The sequence below is a fragment of the Acromyrmex echinatior genome, chromosome 1, assembly GCF_024713525.1.
Source record: "Acromyrmex echinatior isolate Ae372 chromosome 1, ASM2471352v2, whole genome shotgun sequence".
Classification (NCBI taxonomy): Eukaryota; Metazoa; Arthropoda; class Insecta; order Hymenoptera; family Formicidae; genus Acromyrmex; species Acromyrmex echinatior.
The window spans coordinates 26,364,325-26,382,511 of record NC_141852.1 but is presented as its reverse complement, the minus strand read 5'-3'; the positions used below and the strand labels follow the sequence as shown (position 1 = coordinate 26,382,511).

The window sequence follows — 18,187 nt, the reverse complement described above, 5'->3', positions numbered from 1 at the left end:
ATGTATATAAATTATCATAACTTTTTGCTATTGAATTTATTTTGTTTTAGACGAAACTTTTTTTGTTTACGCTTACCAAATGTATTACTAGTATAAAAAAGAACATTTAAAAAACTGTCCCTCCCAAAACATTTTTCTCACTACATCCTTGGCTGTAGAAATAAATAAGTATGTATACTTTTAATGCTACAATAGTTTACATATTGCCGAAAAATTACAATTTTTTTCTGAAAATGTCATCTCTATTGATAATCGAACTCGGATGATAACATTAAAATCACAAATAAAGTATTTGTTTTAAATAAAAATCAAGTATTAAGTTTTAAACATATGAATGTTATCTCTCTATATGAATTAACACTCTTTAAACGTTTAACAAGTATAATCATAAAAAAAGTTGGAACTTTTTCAATATTCCAATAAAATAAAATTACAGCAGTATTCTTTTTTTTTTTATAAAGTTTTTTAAAGATTTTAAATTACAGAATCATTCGAACCGCTCCGTATCTCTTTCACGATTGTTTCTATTTAAAAATAAATCTTACATTCTAAACCTTCTAAACATAAAATTGTATCAAGAATTTTTACTATTCTGCCCATGAATTAGAATTTTCGTCAAAACTTGTCAAATTTCTTTAATAAAACACATTCTATAAAATGCGTTGTAATACATTGTAAGATTCTATTATTTAATAGAAAGCATGAAAATGATTAATCATTACCATCATTCTTATAAAATGTTATAAAATGCTATGATAGAGATTTATTTGCAAAGAATGAGACGAGATACACACACGTAAATGACTTTATATTATATGCAGCTCTAAACGATTCATTATACGAAATAAGCTGCCAGTTGTGCCATTTTGTCCTTTGGTGGTTTAGGTTTGCCTCGATTACGACTCTTGGCATGACCCCGACCACGCGTGACGACTGGTTTCGAAGCTACTGCACGATGTTTTTCTACTAACGCAGCAAAAGCTGGAGTGCAAAACACACAACCAGACATTTCGGTCACTTCGTTGGGAAGTTTACTTTTATCCTGAAACCAAACAAGATATGCAGTTGCATGTTCATTCCAGAATAAATATTATTTCCTCACCTGTTTGTATTCGACAGTTACTAACTGTGCACCGCAATCACACGTATCTGTATCAACTGTCACTTTATGCGCGTTTTCAAATAGATGGATAATAACATCGCAACGATTACATCCCAATTTCCACTTAGGTGCGGCTGAAGGATCGAGTACAAGTATACCTAGATCGCATTCCAAACAGCTGGATAAACCATTTGAATTCATACCGTGCGGGCATGTCGGATGCGTGCATGAATTGCAACCGCTCATTCCTTTTTTCATATCTCTAAATTTGAAAGAATAATCAGTCTTCTTTTACACTTAAATTCAATTACAATACATACAACTGTGTAAACATACCTGAATGGTGGATTGTTATAACAGTATGGACAAAATGTGTAACTTTTTCCTCGTGTTCCAGTCGACCATGAAAGTAATTCAAAGTCATCCAATGGACATTTTAATTCTTTGTATATTCGTATGTTTCCATTTTGTGGTAAATTATAAGTTTCGTTACAATGCGCGCAATGCATTCTAGACGGCTTAGTTTGTATGTATTTCATGTATCGACGACATTTACCACATCTGCAACATATATCAATGATAAGAGATCGAAAAAAGAGCAAGTAATATAGTGGAATGTTATACAAAGCAAAGGATAAATTGTCATTATAATTGTTATAATTGTTACCTGGAGTGTGCTTTGCCGGAAGCCGATAGTGGCGAAAACGACACTTCGAATAACTGATCCATAGCTTCTATACTTTGTACAAAATAATGAAATTTTTGTTTAAAAATTTCTACGGTATGTTGTAGTACAGCATGAAAGTCAGCTCGACCTAATGCTATTAGATTTAATTGTTCTTCTACTGCAGATCTCATTGTGGGCAAAACCAATTCAGGATCTATCTAATAAAGGGGACACATGTGTATTTTATACAAGATTTATCATTGTGACAGATACAGGGTGGGCCATCTATTGGTACGTTTTTGAATTTCGTCGTATGGCAACACCGAACGAGCTACAGACCCGAAATTTTGACAGTTTATTAGTCATACCGTCCGCGGCACGAAACAACATGTTTTCTCTTGAAGAGCGTTTTGAAATTTTAAAAACTTATTTTCAAAGTCAGTGCTGTGTCGCCGAAACTGTACGAATTTTGAAAAGAAATATGGGTCGTGATAGAGCACCCACCGAAGGAGCTATACGCAAATTGGTGAGGAAAGTTCGTGAGAAAGGGATGTTAGTGGATGACATTATATTACGACTGTTTTGAGTGAAATTGGCGCCGAGGTAGTCCAAAATGTCATTAATAATTGGGGTGACCGAATGGCATACTGTAAGGCCAGTAGAGGGAGCCACATGAACGAAATCGTTTTTCATTCTTGACGCGGATACTTTTAGCTTCACAACAAAAAAAAAATTAATAAAAAATATCAATGTATGCTCATTTGATCGCATTTTTAAAAACGTACCAATAGATGGCCCACCCTGTAGAAAAAATGAAATCAAAGATACCTTTTGATATCCATGGACCAAAACGATACCAAGAGAAGTAGGTATTAATTTTCTGCCTGCTGCAACAGTAACATAATTTCTAATGCAGATATTATTTATATGTACAGGAATCGAAGCGTCTGTTCCAATGCCATGTTTTTCCATAAGAGATATTAATTCTGCCTCTGTTAAATAATCTGGCGGTTGTGTATAACATTCAACTAATTTGGCCTATAACAATAAAACAGAACATTCTACACTACATTCTACACATCATTTTGCATAATATGTTCTGTTTAAAACGTGGCTAAAAATACAAGCAAGTAAATATAATGTAACAAAAATAATTTTTACCTCTTGTATGTTTACTTTCTCATCGGATGTAAATTTCGGCAGGGTATCATTATTGCCAAGTGCTTGCCAAGTAAGAATACTCGTGTAGCCAGGACTCAATAGACTGTGACCAGTAGCTGTAAATATTTCCATGCCTATCTCAAATTTTACCGTAGTACTCAAGTACCTACAATCCCGTGCCAGCTACGATTCGAAAACCGAAATAGAGAGAGAAAGGAAGATAAGAAGAAAAAATACATACATATAATAATGCAAATAAGGATCACTTCAAAGTTTTAACTCAATTATCTCAATTATCTCAAACATACCGTAGCAATAAAATGTCGCGTTATATAATCATACAATCTCCACAAATCGCCATCAAGTTCGTTCCTGGTTGCATGTTTCATGGGTGTTATAGGCGGATGATCACCTGCATCGTGGCCTTTCTTTGGTCTATTGATTCCAGTTGCTATTATCTTGCGAACTTCTTCGCCCCATTCCGAGCTATTCTGCTGTTGTTTTAATGTTGAACTTGAATAAAATAAAAATTATTGTAATATCAAGTATGATATACATACATGTGCAAATTAAAAATAATCATTAAACAATCAAGCAGTAAGATTCTTACAGCAGATCAAAATTTTCAGGATACGATGTTGTCTCTGTTCGTGGATAACTTATGTATCCTTGAGTATAAAGTCTTTCTGCAATTTGCATAGCATGCTGTGGACCCATACCCAATCCAGAACTGGCGACTCGCATCAGCTCTACTGTATTTAATGCTATAGGTCGTGATTTGCATTTTTCTGTACTTTGTATACTCACTACGCTATACACAATTTATTTCGAATGATGTAATCTTTCCAATATATTAAGATTTTTAAACATTTAAACATGTATAACTCACGTTGCTTGATCATATTCTTTAACGTGGCTTAAAAACATGCTTGCAACTTCTTTATCAAAGGAACGTACACGACTCCAACTTAACACAATATCTTGACCGTCAGGAGACTTGACAGTTACCTCAAAGTAACAAAAAGATAATATCATTTAACACAGAAAATATATAATAAGAAAAATGTTTGTATAAATTTCAAAATACAATACAGTTACCTGCAATACCCAATATGGATCTGGCTTGAAAGTCTGAATTTCATCGTGTCTCTGTACACAGAATCCTAATGTTGGAGTTTGGCACGGACCATAAGAAATAAGAGATACATCCAAATCTCCATACTTGCCCTAAAAGTATAACACTCATATGTATTCTGTGATGTTTAAAATATAACAAGGCAAAAATTGTGATATACTTGGAAAAATTTAGTTTGATATCTAGTAAATGCACAGCCTATTCGCAAATCTAACTCCTGACGTGCATCGACACTTTTCGCTTCGTTTTCATTGGGCTTTATTAGATTGGCCAAAGCAGATTTTATATCTTTCTCTGTAATAGCAGAAAATCGTGCTCGCCATATATCCTATAAATTTCCATCCATTAAAAAGAAAGCTCTGTTTATTAATACAATAAAAATATTTAAGAGTTCATTCTATCTTGCTGGGGTCACAAAATTGAAAATATTTTTTTTTACATGATTGATAGCCCAAAGTGTGTAAAATATTGTGTTGAAACCCTTAACATGGCAAATATAGGCGTAAATAATAAAAAAAGAGTAAATATGAAATTTTTAACGCGTTTTTCTCAAAACAATACTTTTCAATCCAACAGAAGTGATAGAACAAAAACTATTAAACTATCGCTTTCAAATTTTGCACGATTGTAGAGCAAGGTTTTTTTCTACTGGATAGACTACAATTATATTCAATATCATACTACTTTTTTTTATCGTAAAAGCAAGAACATAATTTAAGGTAAAAAAATCGAATATTTTTTTCAAATAATCGCCATTTTGTTATTTTTTATCTAAAGTCAATTATCATAGTTTATCCTGTAGACATTCTTTCTAAACAGGAAAATCGTTTTTTTGTTTTAATTCTTTTAGATGACTGGTGCGACTTGCAATACTTCCATTTTAACACCATGTTCAAGTCAGAGAGGAATCTTCTCTGAAAGTTTATGTAGACTAACACATTGACTTCATAACATTTAAAATTAAAGAAAAAAAAATATAAAAATAACATGTAAAAATAATGAAGTATGCATTTCCATTACTTTTCTCGAAAAAAATTGTCAAAAATCTCTTTTTTTTAAGCCACCAGATAGAATGGACCCTTAAATTATGATTAACAATTCATTATATGAAAAGATTCAATAGTTTTAATATCTGAAGTCACTTGCATTTATATGTAATTTCCTATGCATTCCTTGTTGCACTGCATTTATAACTTCAAAGCAAATATTTTCACCCTCTTTATCGCAATCTAACCACAATACTAAATAATCGCAATGAGCTCCTTCTTTGGCCAAAAAGTATGGTATTTTTAGTTTCGGTACCGCTTCCTTTTTCTCAGTTGAACAGGAAAATAATTCTGCCTAAAAATGCAACAAAAAAAAAATACAATTATTATATAATAAAAAATGCAAAAATGCCACGTCTTATCTTACCGGATCTACTTTGTCCCAATTGTTATACTTTCCGATAAAGTCCAACGTCATGACGTGTCCACATACAGAAGTCATTTTAAAATTGACAGTCTCGGATCTAAACTGACCTACCCATTCGTGGACGGAACAAGAGCCGTTTAATCCTGGAGACATTCGTAGAGGAAATTCATGAAAGGAAATGTGAAAGAGGAAGTAATTCGAGCCGATAACTCACCTTTTCTAGTACTACATCGTCCACTACTCAATATATTTGCCAGGGATGCCGCCAAAGAAGGTTTTTCAGCTACCATTAGAGCGGTCTTCATTTTAATGTGATATTTCGTTTAACGAATATTACAATTGATAAATAACTTATATCAGGTTTGCTGGTATATATAACAGGATCTGAACAAAGACATTACTTGCCACGCTTGACATTATTTCGAATATTTCGATTTATTTAAACAAAACAACATCAGTGCAGTGGTGTAACGTCAAAGTGGTTAAAGTGGTCAAAGTGATTTTCACGTATTGCGCGCCACGACGATATTAGTGGTGCTTTCAGTAAACGGATACCGTCGATAAGTATGTAAAGCACAATCGATCAGTTATCAATAGAGAGATCAATATCTCGCAAAGAGAAGAGTTACAAAAAGTAACTCAAGAGGGCAGGATTAGTCGCAAAACGACGTGCACGTATCTATTTTACCGACATTGTTTACAATTTCCCGCAGATTCTTCTCTATCATATTGATAAAATAGCGAGAATTCGAATTTGAGATCTACAAGTGGATTATTGTTGTGTTAAATAACGTTAAATCTAATCGCAATTAATAATAAAAAAAGATTAATGTGCTACGTTGCAATATTTCGAGACGTAAACGATCGATAATCACGAATGTTACACATCTAAAATTTATGGGTCAATTTTAAGCAGAATTATAAGACTCGTAACGTATTCTCGACTTCTAAGCCTTGCAAGAACTTATGATTAATATTCTAATTTTATGCTAAATATATATATATATATATTTATATATCGTAAGACGTAAATATCTATGACTTCTCGTAAATTTTATGGCTAGTAAGAAAGAATGTCTGTAAAAATATTATTTGTATAAAGATATAAACATTAAAAAAATTCTTACAAGTCTTAGGCCCGGTTGCACCAGTTACTTTCAACGAAACTTAAAGCCTGTTCTACAATGTGCTTTTCATTTTCAGTTTCTTACTTTTTGCTATTTTTTACATCTTGTCTTTTTGCTTCTTATTCGGTTTTTTGTTTTATATCGCCTGAGATAAGAGTTAACTTCGAAAGAAACAAGAAATTCATAACAAGAAATACAATAATCGATAAAACGGTTGCAAAATTAAAAGCAAAAGGTAAAAAACAGGAAACAAAAAACATATTAGAATAGGCTTAAAACTCTTTCTGTCTCGTTTTAAAGCCGAAAAAAAGACAAAGACAAAGAGAGTTTTAAGCCTTGCTGAAAATTAAAGTAATATTAAATTAAAATGGTGCAACTGGCCTTACAAGAATAGATATGTTATGAGCCTTACGATTCTGTTTAGAATTTAGGCATTAGTCGTAATTGCTAGTGTAATTTCCATTAAAATCTTGAAAAAGGTACTATTATTTTTCGCTTTATTTATTATTTAAGCTTTACTTGGAAAAATCGTAATTGGATATATCTTAACAATCCATATATATTATCAGACGCGAGGAGCGAATAGGAAAAACTATAATTAATTTCGGTTTGCAGGGCTTGGAAAGATTTCGTGCTTCTCAGTGAAAAAATAAGGATAATAAATACTGATAACAAATTTGAAGAAATTTGAAGACTCCTTTTCAGACGCAATCCAAAAAGGAATGTCGATCGCGAGTTGTAATATACATACTATGAGCAAAATTGTAAGTATTATACATAAGATATTATAAATTTCCAGTGTAAAGCTATATATAATATTGCAAAAATTTGATCGAATCAATCTCCGCTGTCCGCTAAAGGTAAGAAATTCTGCACCTACAGTATCTGGTCGCATCGCGCAGATCTGGTAGGATCGAGAAAGTCAAGTCCGTCGAATGATTCAGGGTGGGTGTTGGGAGACAGGATGGTGAGATGAGTAGGGGGGATGCACGATATACGAAATCTGTACAGGCACCATGCTTAATATCGGATCAGTTGGTGATTGTACCGCGGAGTGAATGGTGGAGTTTCTTTGAAGCTGGAGATTGCAATTTTCGAACTACATAGTTCTGTCACCTTTATCGTTTTCCTTCCCTTTAAGGTGCAGCAGCAGTAACAATAGCAGTAGCAGACAGGACGATACAGGACGGTGACGGGTGACGGCTGTGGTGATAGTGGCGGTGGTGGTGGTGGTGGGTGGTAGTGGTGGTTGCGACAACGGCGGTGGCGGTGGCGACAACTCCTTATGGGGGTGTTCACGTTGACGGTCACACGCGTGCCCGGATGTGGACCACGGACGTACGGACGTCCAAGGACAGCGCGAGGAAGAATGGTGAGGTGACTTCGCCCTGGGCGCGGTGTACCCAACAGGAAAGAGAGCTGCGAAAGTGAGTTACGCGGGCGGACACGTACAGGGTCGGCCGGTATGTGCACGCGGTCTCGTCGGTGTGGGATAGCGGTCATCTTGGCGATCATCTTTTTCTTGCGGATCCGCTGCTGTCAAAGCGATGCATTCGACGTAACCCCGTGTAACGTTATCGCCGATGGACGAGAGTTACTATGCCGTGGAGCTAATCTACTCTCCATTGAACTCATCTCCGATATTCATCTATCATCGAAGGCTATTGTTCCTGTTAATGTTACAAAGATGTGAGTATCTCATATCACTTTGCGTCAATCTCAACACTCTCTGCGGAAGATTGAAGGATTCGATTGATTGGATTGGAAAGTGTAGCGAAGAGGAATATTCATGCTAGATACATCGCGCGAGATGGGCTCTTCGCTAACCGCTTTTCTATGTCTCTCTACGATTTCGTAAAATGATGCCTCGCGCGATGCAAATTTTTGTTATAAAATGACAGGTGCATTCGAATCGTAATCGTTTTCCGTGGTATGTATACATACATTTTGTTTTTGTTTATGCTTCTGAAAATGAAAATATCCATCGCATGTTGGATTATGTATATAGGAAAAAAAATATGATACTTTATGTGAATGTATAGCGTTGCGTAAATTGATTAAATCTTTGCAGTTGCAGTTAGAAGGTAAATGTAACGGACGCTTGTCATCGCGCGCCCTACATACGATTCTAGGCCTTGCAGACCCGTCACATCTATACAACTGAAAAAATATCGCTCTGTACTTTTGCTTTTAATTACCTACGGCGGTATTTTGTGGTGAGCGAGATGTAGGAGAGCGGAAAAAGTGATGCTTTAAATATGCAAATTACTTGTCTTTGATTACTTCTCTGCGTGTCCTTTTCAGGTTTCTTTGTCATCAATTTATCGTTTTCGTCGACTGCATCAGTTTTAAAATATAATCAGGCGAAAACTTTCGATTGAGCGATAGGAAAGATAAAACAAGTAACGCCATATTCTATACATACACCACGATGCGACCTACATTCCAAATGGGACGACAATCAATATTCTATGGATCGTGATTTAGGATCAAGAAAACGAGCGAATTGTAGTCACATTCTTCACTTTCTTCATAGAGTTACTCGGAGCCTGCGGTTTTATCGTCTATCTAGTCTAATAAATGCCTCTCTATAAAAGTATCACTTTACTCTTCTCTCTATCGAAACTTGTATAAAACTACGAATCGATCTAATTCGACGCTTGCCTCCTTGAAAAGTAACAGTTCAGCTTTCGCTGCCGTGAGATATTTCGAGTGGTCGTCTCCGGTCTCCTTTCTGACAAAATAAAACAAGAAAAAAAAATATGAATAGGCGCAATATCTCGGCTGTTATTGCATTGCTTTTCTCCCAGTCACTCTCGAGACGTTCTGTCTTAATTTCTTAATAAATTCTTTTATGCGTCTCGATTGTAACACTCCTTCGTAAGAATATCGTAATAATATCGTAAGAATACGGAAAGTGTGCCATTCATCATTCTCTTCACGTTCATGACGCAGTACGACCGTGACATCTATTACGAAAATAATTCCATTCTCAAACTTGATTAATTTTGCTCGCGAATAAAAACAACCAAGATTTGTGTAAGCACTGTTCTGAATATTGTACCAATTATTATGAAAGCTCAAGTATCGAATAAGTTTCTTTCCGACCCTGGTGAAAATTTTTCTCAGAATTTTTCATATAATTTTTAAGAATTTTCATGTAATTTTTCAGAATTTCTCTATAATTTCATAACTTTCTTACATTTTTTATACGAATTGGAACATTTCTCAGAAAATCTACATCTTTTCTCAGAATTTTTCATATATGTTAATTATGAAATATCGTAAGATTTTTTGTAAGTATAATTTCTGATGAAATGTCTGTAAAATCTAAAAAATTTAAAAATACTTTTTAAAAATTATGGGATGAGAAATTTCAGAATATTTCTGAGTATTTCTGAAAAATGTTCTAATTCGTATAAAAATTATGAGAAAAATTTTCACCAGAGGAAAGCTTTTAAAAATAATGTTTTGCATTTCTTTATTTATAACGCGATGAATGATATTTTTTATAACGATATATATTGCATATGTGTGTGGTGTGTATGTATGTGTATATGTGTGTGGTGTGTGTGTATGTGTATATGTGTGCGTAATATTTCTCCAAATACCTTAGAAATACAAAGACTGGTAAATTCAAGCTGGCCTTGAAGCATCGAAAGTTTTCAAAGGCCCTGTAACGGAATCATGATCCTGAAAGCGTAATTAGAACCCAATGTTCGTGCGCGTCGAGAAAGTTCCATTGGAACTTAAAAAAAAAGCCTGCGTCAAAATATCGCAAGACGCTACTGTGCTTATACTTTTTCTATTTTAAGACGAATGAACGAGAGGAAAAATACTGTTCGCTGACACAACGTGTGCATCGCGAGTAACTGGATCGTTCCATGTTTCTATTAAAATCCAAATTAATTGTTTGTCAATATTTAAAAATAAGCGCAAAAAAACATTTAACGATTAAACTTAATTTTTTGAAAAATGCTGAATAATTGAGAATGAGAAAGGGGCGTTTTATATATATATATATATATATATATATGTATGTATAATAATAAGTCACGTAAGTCAGTGAACAGTGGTTGCGTGCGAACAAAGTTGTCGTGTCGGGCGTTTGGGGCAAATGTACTCATTAACCACTTACTTTGTGATAATCTTACACAAACAGATTAGATTTTGTGTTACCGATATTCATTTCTATTGTTTCTAACAATACAAGTTGTTACTGACACTATAAACACATACATTTGATTTATTTTTTGTTCTTAAATTAAACTGCAGAACTCTCTTTCTCGCTTTCGATAAATATCAAATTTCGATACATATCCTGCTCACTTTAAGTTCCAAAAATGTACACTAGTTTAGTCATAGAAAATAGACCTATTTTCTTTCTTTTATATTTTAATTAATCACTATCAATACACACTAGGAAAAAAATTATTTATTTGATTAAATTAATTTAGTTTGTCTTTATTTCTTTATTATGTATTATATGGAATACCGCGCTGTCTCTTCGTTCCGTTCAGTGAACGGATAAGTAGACATCGATCCATTCTGAGCAAAGGAGGTCGAAAGACTCATAAAAATGGGCCAGAATCTGCGCAACCCTCGGTCCGTTCCTCTCACATTCACGCGACACAAGAATAGAAATGTCGATTCGTATAAATTTTCACGATATTGTCTTTTTTTTCTTAAATTATTGCAAAAGCATTGCACCATTTTATCCGATGTTTTATGCTAAGTTTTACAAGTTGCTCGTTTCGTTATTATCGATCGAAGTGAAGTAGTTGTGTAGATCAAGTCTAAGATAATTTTCATGTAATACTGAAAACAGTATATTGATACGTATGTGTGTTACTATGACTACCAACAGACTACTTAACAATAAGCCAAGTTTAATTATAACAGCGATTTGTAAATTTTAATTACTCTTTCTAATATATATGGTTTTAACTTGTTTTACTTTAAATGGGAAGAAGTAGAATTTCTCAGTCCGTTTTCCCACTCTAGCACAATTCATTACGAATATAATGATTTCTTGAAATCGTCTCTCGTGAAAAGAATTATTTTTAAAAGGCGTCACTCAATGATCCTTTGCCCGCTAATATTTTTCGCTTTGCCTTCTGCAAATCTTATTATATATGTTCGAACAAAAAATTACTACATTTTGCTTTCCATTATATTAAGAACATGACATACACTGCAGGTTGCAATGTCGAGATACATGAGAAGCACATTTTGTTCGTGCTATATCTTTAATATCTGCGAATATTTCCTTGTTGCAATATACGCAATTTTATTCAATGGTTTTGTTGTACTGTGTTTTAGTGATTTGACCAACAATAATATAACGGACATTCCAATACGTGCTTTCCATCGATTTCCCAATCTCGAAATTTTGTGAGTATTATGAGATGACGAAGGAAAATGCATATATTATAGAACTTAAAGTAGTCACACCATATTTATATATATAGGGTGTCCTAGAAATACATGATCAAACTTCGGTATTATATTCTACTGTTCCTAAGGATGAAAAGTCATATATAAACATCCCGAAATTTTTCCTTTTTAAAATATAAACACTTTTTGCGAGAGAATATTTTAAATGTTTGTAATTTACTTGAATAAATCACTGAAAATGACTACCTTGTATTTCACAATACAGATGCTGAGCTTCTCTAAAGTTTTTGTTAACTCATCCATACATGAAACGAATATATTAATATTTGAATAAATCATCTTGATAACACTAATTTATTACGATAAGCTGTCTTTGATGATCACTTACTTTATCAATAATTCGTGTGATATCTGTTCATGTAAACTTTTGAGATAAACAAAAAGTGTTTATAACTCAAAAAGGAAGAATTTCCGGATCTATATTTATGATATTTTTTCATCCTTATGGATTGTAGAATACGATACTAAAGTTTAGTCACCTATTTCTGGAATGCCCTATATAAGATGTGTGTGCGTGCGTGCGTGCGTGTGTGTATAATAAATTTCCATTTTTTTAGATTTCTTCGACGTAATCATCTACGTGCCATTCATGCCGACGCGTTTATATACTTAGCAAACCTTCGTATATTGTAAGTATATGAAAAATAAATCATCATCTATCCGCAACATAATATTTTTCCGTCTTATCTTTAGGGAACTCGATGAAAATTATTTAACGAAGATACCTTCTGCTGCTGTAAATCTACTTAGCCTCGAAGAATTGTAAGCGTTCATTAAATTAATGTCTATCTTAAATTAATGTAAAATCTGTAAATCAATTTTCTCATTCAAAATATCTTTTTATCCTCTTTCTCTCAAAGCATTGTTCTCAATATTATTTAAATGCAACACACTTTCATGTATGTTTCCATGTATCTCTCTAGGTCTATATCGAATAACAAAATAAAACAACTTACGAGAGATGCATTACACTATGCTAGTAATTTGGTATCGCTCGACTTACGCGGAAATCCTATTAATCTAATACATGACGAAACCTTCCAGAATCTTGGCAAACTCCGTAAGTTGTAAGTAATTTATTTTCAACCATATTTTATGGTCTTTATCCGCATCTACAACGATTAGCCTACATGATAAACAATTTATTTGATAAACAAAATTATGCTGCACTAGTATAATTCCACATTTTTCTATTAATTATAGAATATTGTCAAATGTGAAGGAATTGCGACTTTTTCCTAATCTAAATGGAGCAGTATCTTTAGAAGTATTAAAACTGGATCGTTCCCAATTAAAAGAAATTCCTTCTAATCTTTGTCGGCAATGTCCGAAACTCAAAAGTCTGTAAGTTTAATTGAAATTATTTAGTAAAAAAATTTGTTATTAAAAGCAATAATAATACTGCTTTTAATAATTATTTATTTCTCCTATTAATAATTACTATTTCTATCAATATATATTCTACATATACATTCTATTTCTGTTTTTTAGTGATATAAAATCGAATTTTTTGACGGAGATACCAAATTTACGAAACTGTAATGAACTTCGCGTTTTGTAAGTATGTTACATAATACGTAAATAAGTTGTTATAATATATTTGCAATATATTTGAAACAGTGAATATCGAAGACAGTGTTAGTTTGATTCAAATTTTTTAGGGATTTAGCTAGTAATATGATTTCTACATTACCCGATGACGCATTTAAAGGTTTGAATATGCTGCATGATCTTCTTTTATCCAACAATAACTTGCAAAGTATTTCTAGTGATGCATTTATCGGATTATCTAGACTCCAAGTTTTGTAAGTGCAACATGCTTGATCAAATTACTCTGATTTTATTTTGAGTTTCTAATAATTTCTATTCAATTTGAATCATTCATTTTGTTAGAGACTTGGAAAAGAATTATATTGAATATATACATCCTGATGCATTCAGAGAAACGAAACGATTACAAGACTTGTAAGTGCATCTGTACAATTGTGTTTTACAAGTCAGTATTTTTACAAATCAATTTGAACGCAATTAAGATACAGGTATTTATTTATAGAAATTTAGGAAATAATGTTTTCCCTACACTGCCGATAAGAGGCCTTGCGGGGTTATTGCATCTTAAGACGTTTAATAATCCTGCATTGCGAGAATTTCCATCTCCTGAAAGATTTCCACGAGTACAAACAATGTTGCTGTCATACGCTTATCATTGTTGCTCGTTTCTCTCGCTCGACGTGGAGGAATCTGTTACAAAATCGCCGGTACAGGAATCGATTTTGTTTCCTACTGATGATTTTGATACTAGTTTATGGAATTCGACATTTAGCGATATCTGGCCACAATTGGGTAAGTAACTTTTCTTCGTGTTTTCTTTTTTATCTTGTATTTTTAATGCTTCATCATGCACACTATTTGACACTTAACTGCTGCAAATTATCTAATGAGATCTCAGTTATTGAAAATCATTTGCATAGTGTCATAGAGATTGGATACGTGTGAAAGAGCAAATATTTCATCATATTTCATCATTTGATCTTTGCGGCACTGAAGTGATAACATTTTTTAGATAACTTGACTGACAAATTCGGATCGCAGATAAATGAATTTTGGGCTAACTTTGGTTCAGATTTTACCTACCCCGGAAATCTACCTTCCTACGTAGAGGATTATTTCGAGAATCTAAACAGTCGAACAACATCGACGAGTCGGACTATATCCTCTCGTATCCAATGCTTGCCTCAACCTGGTACGTCAAATGGTCGACAATGATTCGAAATGCATCAAACGCACCATTTTAAAACATTTTATTTATTCGATTAATTCGTATGTGAAATTTTCAGGTCCTTTTCTACCGTGCCAAGATTTATTCGACTGGTGGACTTTACGATGCGGCGTATGGATAGTCTTCCTCCTTGCCATGCTCGGGAATGGCACTGTAGTATTTGTCTTGATATTCTCGAGAAGCAAGATGGATGTGCCACGATTTTTAGTCTGCAATTTAGCCGCTGCCGATTTTTTCATGGGTGTTTATCTAGGTAATTTCCTTTTTTCTTATAATTCTTCCATATTTAACGTTGCCATTATCTACATGTTATTCGACTATCTGTATATCGATAATTGATGAAAAATCTCTATTGTCGAGTCCTCTTTGGGGGGGATCTTTATTCAACGAACGATATATATTTTAGGTTTATTGGCTGTTGTTGATGCCTCGACATTAGGAGAATTTCGAATGTACGCGATACCATGGCAAATGTCGGCCGGATGTCAGTTGGCTGGCTTCTTGGGAGTTCTTAGCTCTGAACTGAGCGTATATACTCTTGCTGTGATTACTTTGGAAAGAAATTACGCTATAACACACGCGATGCATCTGAATAAGCGACTTTCCTTGAAGCACGCAAGCTATATTATGACGATAGGTTGGTGCTTTGCTCTGTCCATGGCGACCCTGCCGCTATTGGGAGTTTCGGATTATAGAAAATTCGCTATTTGCTTACCATTCGAAACTAATGGCAGCGCGGCACTCGCATACGTCGTATTTCTCATGCTAATTAACGGAGTAGCTTTCCTGATATTAATGGGATGTTACTTGAAGATGTATTGTGCGATACGAGGCTCCCAGGCATGGAATTCGAACGATTCTCGCATAGCGAAGAGAATGGCGCTACTCGTATTTACAGATTTTCTCTGCTGGTCACCGATAGCCTTCTTTTCTCTCACAGCGACCTTCGGATTGCAGTTAGTGTCTCTGGAACAAGCGAAAGTTTTCGCGGTATTCGTGCTACCGCTCAACTCTTGTTGCAACCCTTTCCTATATGCGATCCTTACAAAACAATTTAAAAAGGATTGCGTGCTGATATGCAAAGCAATCGAGGAATCACGTGTAACTCGAGGTATCGGTAGATGCCGACACAGCTCGAATTTTAGCAATCGGCAGACACCCGCCAATACAAATAGCCTCGTCGACCGGTCGTCACGAGAGAATCAGGGACTTCAAACACCGTGCACTTGCAATTCGAGATTCCTGGAAACTGGAAGCCGTTGCTCATCTTATCGTTGGTGGAGCACCGGAATATTCTGGCCATGTACACGCGACTCCCGGCCACGACACACGCATAATGATCAATACGCCTATCAGATTGCCCAGATTCAACAGAAGCAGCATAAACGGGCGTCTTCGGTGTCATCCAGCGAAAATTTCTCTTCGTCCAGATCGGACTCCTGGCGACAAACGCATCACTGCGGCATTCCGCTTAGATTGCTAGATCCAAAACGAAGAACTTCCTCTTGGTTGATCACTAGGAAACCGTCGCAGGATTCGAATTTAAGCTCCTCGCGTAACGACTCTTCTGGTTCCGCGACCACTGCCAGCACCAGTACCTGGCGCATCTCGAGATCTAGTGCCTCTCTAGAAATTAGCGCGCGTAATACGCCGAGACCGATTAGACCAAAGCCGCGATTAACTCGTCAACTCGCTATCCAGGAGCCGGAACCTCCAGGATCTCCGGGAAGACTGGCCGTTAGATTACTCGCCACGATACCTTCCGCGGCTGAGACCAGTGATCAACAAGATGACGAGAATACACCGACAAATTAAATATTTCTATCTCTAATTATATATATTTTTGTGTATTATACGTATGTAATCGAGCGAATTCTTCGAACGAATTCTTCGACAAATTCAGTATTAACAATCTTCGCTGGTATACCTGCGTAGCGTGTAGTTATATGTACGTATATTTATATTTATGGCATTTTGTACATCTTTAGAATTGTTGCTTAAGCGATCAAGTAGATAACGAAAACGTGCTAGATGTTACGTATATTATCACCATACGGTATTAAATATGTTTCTCATTTTTTTTATTCGATGTTACAATCTATTTTAAACAAAAAATTTAACGAAGATTTAATTTTGAGATATGTTTTTCCTAATGGAATACCAACGAATATATGTCTAAACGTTATTAAGAAGTAATAGATGAATTAATTTAATAAGTATAATCGTTCTTGCGACGAAAATCAGATTTGTCGGACGTCAAATCGACACTGATCCATTTCAGTTAATTGTATAAACGTCTAACGAAGTAGTCCGTCCGTTCGTATACATATATATATGTATATGTATGTATATGTTATATATTTATACTTTTATGTTATAAGACTGATTATGAGTTTTTTTTAACTCTGTACCATTTACACCAATCGTAGGTCAACGAGTTTTGGCTACTAGTTTCAGCTAGTAGTCTTTCGATAGTTGTTATAATATACATCAAACTTATATGCATATATAATATCATTATATGTATACAATATATATATATATATATATATATATATATATATATATATACACATACATACACACATATATATAATGATAATATATATGTACACAAACGTTATGAATTATATGACTTATAATGAATAAAAAAATTATCGCAACGGTTTTACCGTCCTAAGTATAAAGCCCATTCTACAATTGTGTAAGCGTAGTTGAGAATTATAAACTATAAACCAATTAATCGAATATTCTCCTCGTATTCAATTGTGAATTCTCGCAACTATAACCATTTACAACTACGTTTACGCAATTGTAAAATAAGTTTTAGATTTTGAGCCAAATCGCAGTTTACCTCTTACGCAGTGTTTGAATGTTGTAATGGCGGGATGCTTATTTATATTGGCAGATTATATATATTTTATTGTATGAATAGCGTTGCGTTCATCGCTATTAAGTGTAAACTCTGCGTATGTACATACACAGGCCACTACTTACATTTCAAAATATAAGTTTATATAAGCGAATTAAATGAATAACATCGAAAAATTAATTGATAATTGTGAATTTTCTCGAGTGGTTTGATAGAAGTAGTTGATAATAGCACATGTGTGATGTTAAAATAAAATTAAATAAAACCTTTGTGAAATTGATCGGTTGATAAGTATTTTTTTGTTGGTTTTGGCTTATTTTTTTGTCAATTGGATGGTTTTTGAAATAAAATAATAGAAACAAAATTAACATAACATAAATTATAAATAAAATAATTTTCATCAAATTCATATATACAAAGGAAATACAATTTTTTACGTAAATCCACGTAATTATTCATTTTATAATGTAATAT

General features: G+C 34.1%; 2 protein-coding genes across 3 annotated transcripts; one reads left to right on the top strand and one right to left on the bottom strand.

The window, feature by feature from the left end:
- Positions 1–748: 748 nt before the first annotated feature.
- Top3beta (DNA topoisomerase 3-beta) lies at positions 749–6,005 on the bottom strand. Its single transcript, XM_011052788.2, has 14 exons — positions 5,693–6,005; positions 5,479–5,621; positions 5,212–5,406; positions 4,226–4,393; positions 4,029–4,157; positions 3,820–3,938; positions 3,541–3,741; positions 3,239–3,443; positions 2,931–3,113; positions 2,598–2,807; positions 1,770–1,987; positions 1,439–1,663; positions 1,103–1,364; positions 749–1,042 (listed from the first exon to the last, which is right to left on the bottom strand). The coding sequence occupies exons 1-14, from the start codon at positions 5,781–5,783 to the stop codon at positions 836–838; spliced, it is 2,556 nt and encodes an 851-aa protein (XP_011051090.1). The 5' UTR covers positions 5,784–6,005; the 3' UTR covers positions 749–835.
- A 1,687-nt stretch (positions 6,006–7,692) lies between these two features.
- On the top strand, positions 7,693–17,993 carry rk (G-protein coupled receptor rickets). 2 transcript variants are annotated; one of them, XM_011052790.2, is made up of 13 exons: positions 7,693–8,294; positions 11,928–11,999; positions 12,620–12,691; positions 12,756–12,824; positions 12,986–13,129; positions 13,266–13,406; positions 13,554–13,619; positions 13,724–13,867; positions 13,956–14,027; positions 14,116–14,405; positions 14,686–14,805; positions 14,900–15,094; positions 15,248–17,993. In XM_011052790.2, exons 1-13 carry the CDS (start codon positions 8,071–8,073, stop codon positions 16,654–16,656), a joined length of 3,018 nt encoding a protein of 1,005 aa, XP_011051092.1. In that variant the 5' UTR covers positions 7,693–8,070; the 3' UTR covers positions 16,657–17,993. The 2 variants fall into 2 exon arrangements, with proteins under 2 accessions (XP_011051092.1, XP_011051091.1); XM_011052789.2 differs by having other exon boundaries at positions 14,626–14,805.
- Positions 17,994–18,187: the final 194 nt, after the last annotated feature.

What these genes read in the sequence shown, in the direction of transcription:
- Top3beta (XM_011052788.2), bottom strand. Translation starts at nt 5,783, where the DNA reads ATGAAGACCGCTCTAATGGTAGCTGAAAAACCTTCTTTGGCGGCATCC. An exon ending in AAAGAATATGATCAAGCAAC is followed by an intron (nt 3,742 to 3,819) that starts GTGAGTTATACA and finishes AATTGTGTATAG; the next exon opens with CGTAGTGAGTATACAAAGTA. An exon ending in TGGTCCATGGATATCAAAAG is followed by an intron (nt 1,988 to 2,597) that starts GTATCTTTGATT and finishes CCCCTTTATTAG; the next exon opens with ATAGATCCTGAATTGGTTTT.
- rk (XM_011052789.2), top strand. Translation starts at nt 8,071, where the DNA reads ATGTGCACGCGGTCTCGTCGGTGTGGGATAGCGGTCATCTTGGCGATC. An exon ending in CCTGTTAATGTTACAAAGAT is followed by an intron (nt 8,295 to 11,927) that starts GTGAGTATCTCA and finishes ACTGTGTTTTAG; the next exon opens with TGATTTGACCAACAATAATA. An exon ending in CTTGGCAAACTCCGTAAGTT is followed by an intron (nt 13,130 to 13,265) that starts GTAAGTAATTTA and finishes TATTAATTATAG; the next exon opens with AATATTGTCAAATGTGAAGG.